The 8,529-nt window shown below is 35.2% G+C and overlaps 1 protein-coding gene across 1 annotated transcript; it reads left to right on the top strand.

Moving 5' to 3' along the window:
• Window positions 1-1,293: 1,293 nt before the first annotated feature.
• Window positions 1,294-6,933, top strand: LOC110922873 (probable galacturonosyltransferase 4). The gene is made up of 9 exons (XM_022167073.2): window positions 1,294-1,583; window positions 1,659-1,693; window positions 1,768-1,809; window positions 1,889-2,003; window positions 2,082-2,221; window positions 3,290-3,525; window positions 4,068-4,425; window positions 4,892-5,470; window positions 6,351-6,933. The coding sequence occupies exons 1-9, from the start codon at window positions 1,478-1,480 to the stop codon at window positions 6,624-6,626; spliced, it is 1,887 nt and encodes a 628-aa protein (XP_022022765.1). The 5' UTR covers window positions 1,294-1,477; the 3' UTR covers window positions 6,627-6,933.
• The last annotated feature ends 1,596 nt before the right edge of the window (window positions 6,934-8,529 follow it).

The raw sequence follows: 8,529 nt of genomic DNA, 5'->3' as shown, positions 1-8,529 counted from the left end.
GTACTCGTAGTTTTAAAATGTAACACTATGCATCCTTACTGTCAACTATCCGTTAAGTCACCGTTAAATGGGGTGGTGAAATTACTACTTTACCCCCTCTTATCTCTTTGTCTCTCTCTCTTTAGACAACGACCACCGACCACTACCATCACCATCACCATCACCTGCCACCACCCACCACCATCACTTGCCACAACGGCCACCACCATCACCTTCACACTCCATTGACACATATTAACATTTGAATTGACCCTTGCATTTCCGTTTTCAATTGCTTCTAAATCCCTAATCAAAATCTTCAAATTTACGATTTCAATTGCAAAATTTAGCTCAAATTTGGCTAATTTCAAATGAAATTGAACATGATCTCACACATAGTTGCACTTTCGATTCATAGATTATCTGTTTTCGGTATTTTTAGTCTCAAAGTTAGAACCTAGGGTTTGCATTCTCAAAAAGAGATATCAACCCTAGTGCTTAATTAAACAACAAACCATTATTACGAAAGAATAATTTGTACACACTCAGATATAGGCAGTGGGACTAGAATTGTGAGTGTTTGCTATGTATTTATAGTAGTCCATTAGGGTTTAGTTTTAGATTGGTCATCCATTTATTTAGGAAGTTTGTTGTGGGTTTTAAGTTTTTAAAATAAGATGCACATATCCTTTTTTGTTTGTTGTGGCATGTTTAATAGGAAGTTTGTTGTGAGTTTTATCTATACTTACTATATTAAACATGCCACAACAAACTGACTCTGTACAAGTAAAATTAGGGAATATTTTAGTTTATTAATGCCGTTCAAAATAAAAAAACTTGGGTAAAAAACAAATGTTAATGTACGGTAGCTAGGTAATGGTCAAAGTTGGCTTGGGTAAAAAACAAATGTTGGCTTTAATCAATTGTACATTTACGCATCGGCTATTTGTACTTTATGAATGCACGGCGAAACTAAAAAAGACAACTATCGAAACGTTTAAAAAAATGTGCCGATCGTCATGGTACCTTCGGATTTTTTTAAAACATTACGGGTTGTAAGATATCGCAGGAATACATTAAAGAATTAAAGAGGGGGGGGGGAGTGTAACTAATTACCAATAATTATGTTAAATGTCAAGGATTTAAATGTAATAGATTGAGTGACTAAAAAATAATTATGGTTTAAAAGACCAGTTTACCCTCATTCTAGGGGTTTATTTATAAATAATGAGGGAAGAAGTTTTTAACTTTTGAGAATCTTTCCCTCATGTATTATAATATAGTATAGATATAAAAGGTCTTTTATATCCAACCCTGTACCATCCATCCATCCAAACGTAATCGCCGACAATTACGCCTCATCTCCAACGTCCCAATTTCTCTCTCTTTCATCTGCAAATCTCCAACTCCAACTGTTATCACTCTCTTCTACACAATCAAATGACTATTCGGATCTAATCGGATCCTTCTTCTTTCATTTGCTTGTAAAACAAGAAACATGAAGATCAAGATGAACACATGGCTCAGAAAACCGGTCCTGCTATTACTCTTCATAACGGTCCTTGCTCCCATTGTTCTCTACACCGATAAACTCTCCACCTTCTGTAATCTCCATTTCTATATCTATACATCTTCGTATATTCTTTAGGCCTAATATGTTTCTTTCACTGTTCCTGCAGCTACATATGAATTTGTTCGGGAGCCTTCTACAATTGTAAGCAGTTTTTCAATTCTGTATCGGTTTACTTCTTTCTGATGCTTAACTGATGAGTCATTTTTCGGTTTCAGTCGTTGAATCGAGATGTACAAGCGCTAAATTTGCTTCCTCAGGTAGGTTACATCTGCAATTTAGTTGAATCGAGATGTAAGAGCGCTAATATGTTAATTGATTTACATTATTAATTTACAGGAGTTATCTGTAGCACAGGAAGAACCATCAGCTGATGTTTATGTTGAGAATTTGAGTAGATCTGTTCGTGTTTCTGATGGTGAAAGATTCAGGAAAACTAGACAGCTTAATGAAGGTTTATTCCTTGCTTTTCACTCAATCTAGGTTCATTTAAATAATAGTTTAATTTAATTGGTGATTTTTTTTTTATCAGAATCTAAGGAAATTGCTACGGCTGAAGAAGACAACCCGATCAGGGAAGTAACTGAAGGTGAGAACAGACTGGAATCAGCTGAAAATAAGGATCATGTGAACTTGAAGGTTGCTGAGCATTCAATGTTGGAAACTCAAGCTGTAAGTTGTTTGGTAATTTTTGTGAAAATATTAATTTGCTGTCACTTTCATTATTCTTGTGAGCTGTCAATCATTGCATTAGTTGTTCATGTCTAGTTGTGTATATAGGTTGGTATTAGTTGTATGCTGTGTCATAAATAAGCCAAACTGTGGTATAATTTGTTCACGAGCTTGCAAGTATTGATTTGGATCTGTTTGATGGCTGTAAAAAAATATGTTGATTAAAAAAATATACATATGTGTGTGTGTGTGTCTTGTAGGGTTAGCTTCAAATGTGAACTAGTAAATATTTGAAAACCATTTAAAAAATTAGAATCATTTTATAGAAACCGGGTCTGCTTGATAAACATTTCTTTTGCACGGACACATCTTTCGTACCGAACATAAAAAATGGCAGGTGAGAATTCACTAGTTAATACACTACAATTTCTGAAGTGTATTTACGGCTGATTACGTGTATTCATCAATGAATGCACGTTATGTATACAAATAGTGTATTCACCATCATTGAATACAATATGGTTTCGGATAATACATTCACTGGTGAATACGCTATATTTGATGAACAGAATGTGTTTTTACATTATTTACGAGAATGCCACCGCTCATATAGTGTATTCTCTGGTGAATACGCATATGCATACAACATGTTTTTTTTGCGTTTATTACAAAAAGGCCACTAGGTAAATATAATCTTCATTAAGCAGATCCAACGGTGAGGGGTTCTTATTTTTATAAAAATGGTTCTCAAGTTTTTAGTGTAATTTGAACCTGGCACTATGTGTGTGATATATATATATATATATATAATATATTGTCTAAGACGGTGTGGTGTTATCATAATCTTCTATATTGACTGTTAATCTTATGTTTATCAAGCAACTATTTGCGGTTAAATAAACCATAACTATATGTTCGCTAATGGGGTTTTTTTTTTTTTTTTTTTTTTTTTTTTTTTTTTTTTTTGTAAAGGCTTACATTCCATTTGATCCATGAACTAACAAAGTTGTATGCATTATAAAACCCCTAAAAGTGAAGACTAAATTCTTGTTATTGTCGATCTTTAAGGAAACCAAACCCGAGGCTCAGAAATCCACAAAAACCAAAAGTGAGAAACCCAATGAACGTGTTTTGGCGGATAGTCGTGTTCGGTATCTCAAGGATCAGTTGATTAGAGCGAGAGTTTACCTTTCCCTTTCATCAACAAGAAACAATGCTCAGTTTAATAGGGAACTTCGGGCACGTATGAAGGACGTCCAAAGAGCACTCGGTGATGCAAGCAAGGATACAGATCTACCAAAGAAGTAAGTTCTATTTTCAATTTCTGTATGGGGCAATTTAATATATCATATTGCATAGTATCTTATTTACGCTATCAAAAAAAACATCAAATATACCTATTCAAAATAAATAAAACTTTATACTTACTCATTTCATATACCCCTCTTTCATTCTTACACTCCAAACTCTTTATATTTTTGCTTTATGTTTTAACCTGGTTTTAAAAACAGGTTATAAACTAGAAAAATTAAATATTAATAGAATGACCAAAATATCCCTGAGTTAACGTTAGTTTTTAACGAGGTTAGAGAAATGGATGCATCGGCCAGCGATTTTGAAACCTTAGTGATCCAGTTGAGGAAAAAAAAAAGTTTTTGGTTGGATCTAGCAAAAGTGCCCAAACCTTAGTGACGATTTTGGCAATTTACTCTAAATATAAAAATGGGTACATTTGATTATGAATTTGTATTGGGTAAATATGATAGATAATATATCAAGTTTTAAGGGGATTATATGAAATTATCATTTTGGGATATAATATAGTTTATTCTTGCTATAATTCTAGTGCGTATGACAAGCTGAAGGCAATGGATCAAACACTGGCAAAAGGAAAGCAAATGCAGGATGATTGCACTGCTGTTGTAAAGAAACTACGCGCAATTATTCACTCAACTGAAGAACAACTGCGTGTCCATCAGAAACAGGCCTTGTTTTTGACTCATTTAACTGCCAAAACCGTTCCTAAGGGTCTTCATTGTCTTCCGTTACGCCTTTCCACCGAATATTACTCCTTAAATTCTTCTGCACAACAATTCCCAAATCAAGAAAAGCTAGATGATCCCAAGCTGTTCCACTATGCGTTATTTTCAGATAACGTATTAGCTACAGCAGTGGTGGTGAATTCTACCGTTACCAATGCCAAGGTAATTGATAAAGACTTATTTACTTGTGTAATAAACATGTCATGTTTGGATTGACCTGTTTAGCACGTTAATTAAACAGGTCAACCCATTTATTGCAACCCACCAACCTGTTTGACATGTTTACAACGTGATTGCAAACTGTTGGACTCATTTTGATAAATGTGTTAAACGGGTCGAGTACGGATTGATGTGTAAAATTTTTAAATAAGCCTGTCGACCCGCCAATCCATATAATTAAACAGGTCGACCCACCAACCTGTTATGACCCATTTATCAAAACTTGTTTACATTTTGATTACAACCAATTTGACTTGTTTAATAAATGGATTAAACGGGTCATATTCGGGTTACATGGTTTAAATAAGCATACGAGTCGTGTTCTGGTTCAGTGATTTAACCCGCCAATTTGACACAATCAATACCTTAAATTTTCAAATTTGTAATTGTTAACGTGTATGCATGGCAGGATCCTTGGAAACACGTGTTCCACATAGTGACCGACAGGCTGAATTACGCTGCAATGAGGATGTGGTTTCTCACAAATCCACCCGGGAAAGCTACAATACAAGTTCAAAACATTGACGAATTCACATGGTTAAACGCAAGTTACAGCCCAGTTCTCAAACAATTGGCTTCTCAGAACATGATTGACTATTATTTCAAAACACATAAGGCGGTCGAGTCTGATTCAAATCTAAAGTTCCGCAACCCAAAGTATCTGTCAATGATGAATCATCTTCGGTTTTACCTCCCAGAGATTTTTCCGAAGCTGAGTAAAGTGGTGTTCTTGGATGATGATATAGTGGTTCAAAAGGATTTAAGTGGTCTATGGTCTGTTGATCTCAAAGGCAAGGTGATTGGTGCGGTTGAGACGTGTGGGGAAAACTTCCATAGGTTTGATCGGTACCTAAACTTCTCGAATCCGATTATAGCGAAAAATTTTGACCCACGAGCTTGTGGATGGGCGTACGGAATGAATGTATTTGATTTGGATGAATGGAAGAAACAAAACATTACAGATGTTTACCATTCGTGGCAAAACTTGGTAAGTTTTTCATCAAACAAAATCGTTTAAATTTAGTCTTAACTAGGGGAGTTCAAAAACCAATGAAACTGACCAAGCTTCCCCATCTAAGCAAGTTAGTTCGGTTTTCTTGGATTAGGGGTTAATGGCTCGGTCCGGTTTGAAACTTGGGACCGACCATGTAAAATGAACTGACCTTCATTGTTTGAAATGTAGTTATGTATTTGGATTATTATCTTAAACCATCTTCTGTCATTTATAAACTTTTAAGACAAACTAATTATTGGAAAGAAAATTGTAAAATCCCATTTTTGTCCCTGAGGTTTGGCCGGTTTTACAATTCTTGTCCAAAGGTTTGTTTTTTCGCATCTTGCACCAAATGGTTTTAAATCTTGCCATTTTCATCCGACGCGATAACTCTATCCAATTTTTAACGTCAAGGCATGGGTATTTTCGTCCTTTTACCTATAGGTATATGTATAAACAAATAAATAAATAAACAAACAAATATGTAAAAGGACGAAAATACCCGACTTAACGTTAAAAAATGAATGGAGTTAACGGGTTGGATGAAAATGGCAAGATTTCAAACCTTTTGGATGTAGATGCTAGACAACAAACCTTTGGACGAAAGTTGCAAAACCAACCAAACCTCAGGGACGAAAATGATATTTTACTCAAAATTAAATAAAAGAAAGTTCAAGCTGCCAAAACCTAACCTTTAAAATGCCAAACCGGTATTACCGGCCAATTCCACCAGCCAACCCAACCTGTTTGGTTTGTTGTTTCTAGAAATCGTAGTTAGCAGTTCAACCCAAAGTTTAGATCAAAACCGGCCGAACTGGACAGGAACAACTCTAGACACTTAACAATCTCATTTATTATGTGTGTTTTTGTGCAGAATCATGAGAGACAACTGTGGAAGCTGGGGACATTACCGCCGGGTTTGATTACCTTCTGGAAACGCGTATACCCGCTAGAGAGGTCATGGCATGTACTCGGGCTTGGGTATAACCCAAGTGTGAGTCAGAAGGAGATCGAAAGAGCAGCAGTTATTCACTTCAACGGGAATTTGAAACCGTGGCTTGAGATAGGGATACCTAAGTTCCGAGGGTATTGGAGCAAGTTTGTGGACTATGATCAGGCGTACCTGCGGGATTGCAATATGAGCCCGTGAGACCAGACAAAGAAGCCGATCGGGTCAGTAAGTAGTATATATTCTTTTATTGGTTGGAGCGTTGATGGTTAGTTTCTTCGTGCATCGCCTCGGCCCTCGTTTTGTTGTAAAGGAGCAAGTGATTCTTATTTATGCTAAGAAAATTGGTGTTTGTTGTATCCTTCAAACTTGTTTTTGGGTTTGAGTTGTTTTGGTAGAACCCAGAAACAGGATGATATGCGTTTTGTATTTCTGTATACTATTTACATACATTTGTAGCGATACGCCTCATAGAAATGAACATATGTGAATCTTTCATTCGTTTAAATTCTCAAGTGTTACATTCGTTTTAAATACTTGTTGATGATTTAGGAGATCAATTTACAAGAAAACTATGATGTTAGGGCAGTGGGGGTGGTTCCGTGATGTTCTGTGATAAAACAAATACCACGCGTGGAGAATTTTCAAGACCACCGCCACCTTCATATGCAACGACGCGTTATGGCTTGTGAGTGATGGAACATGTGAGGGGGTGTGAGGGTTTATTGTTGGGTGTTGTGAGTGATGACCATTGCCACTAAAAAAGTTGTGAGTGATGAAAAAATGGTTGATGACATGGCGGAACTTGATTGAGTGTTGTGAGTGATTTTGTGATGACCACCCGCCCCCTTAGTTATGCCAGTTATTTATAACATTATATTGGCTGGAGATGGTGTTGTGCATTTCTAACATTATATGAACAAGCTACACACACCTAACACAAAAGTTGAGGGTTTGGTTTAATATGAATGTGTTTAGGTTGCACGAACATGTTTAGCTAAACAGGTCGTGCTTAAGTCAATGTGGTGGGTTTGTGGGTTGATCGTGTAACTCGTTTATTTTTAAAGTTGTAAAATATAATATGTTGTAATGTAATATGAATTCTAGAGATAAAAATTAAAAATTACATTTTATGGTTTAAATGTAATTCTTGCAAATACATTTACAATTTTTTTTTAAAAAATCTGGAGTATATAAAAAATAAAAAACAAAAAACAATAAATTTTTCATGTTAAATGGACTGTGTTTGTGTGAATGCATGTAAACTTGTGTCATGTACGGGCACATATGTCGGACATGACTTACAAATAGCTTGGTCAAGCTTTTGCCTTATAAATAGCCTTTTGTTTTGTTCCCACACCAATGTGGGACAAAGTGGTTTTACCAGTTGAGACATTCATTTTCACACCAATACTTCCAACACGTAATTAATATTATCAATTCTTGGTATTTAAAAGGAATTAGACTTGATACTTTTTGAAAATGATTCTTTATAACTTGTTTGTTGGATATGATGAATAATATTTGAAAATGAGTATCAGATAGACGGAATATATAACACATGAATTTCACTCTTTCTTGATTTATGTCTTTTGGACCACTAACAAAATCCCGATCACTCAGGCATCATTTCACAGGAAACCCACTGCCTACTATGATAAAACCCATGATTCAACCCAAGGCATTTTTTTTTACTCTAAACAAGACTCGAACCTATAACCTTCATTTTATAAGTTCATGAGACTATAATGTTCCAGAAGGTCATTCGCTTGATCTATACCTAATAATGTTAATATCATGGTGCACAGCTAGATATTATTTCATTTCATTTATGTTGCTATGTTTGTCATTGAATATGTTGAAATATGCAATTTATCATTTATGTAGTTTTTTTTAACAAGTAAATTAATACTCACTTTAATTCTCGGTCTTATTATTTAAAATGAAGCCAGTTGGGTTAAGTTTGTAGTTAGTCTTATGCTATTATCTGAATTTGGGGTGTGTAACCTTATTTATTCCTCCACTAAATGTTGCATGCATAAAACGCGTATGGATAAAGAGAGTTGTCTCGAATGCTTTAAATAAATATCGCTTTGCTTTTACG

The sequence above is a fragment of the Helianthus annuus genome, chromosome 17 (genome assembly GCF_002127325.2).
Source record: "Helianthus annuus cultivar XRQ/B chromosome 17, HanXRQr2.0-SUNRISE, whole genome shotgun sequence".
NCBI classification, from domain to species: Eukaryota; Viridiplantae; Streptophyta; class Magnoliopsida; order Asterales; family Asteraceae; genus Helianthus; species Helianthus annuus.
This window is presented reverse-complemented; position numbering and strand designations above follow the sequence as displayed.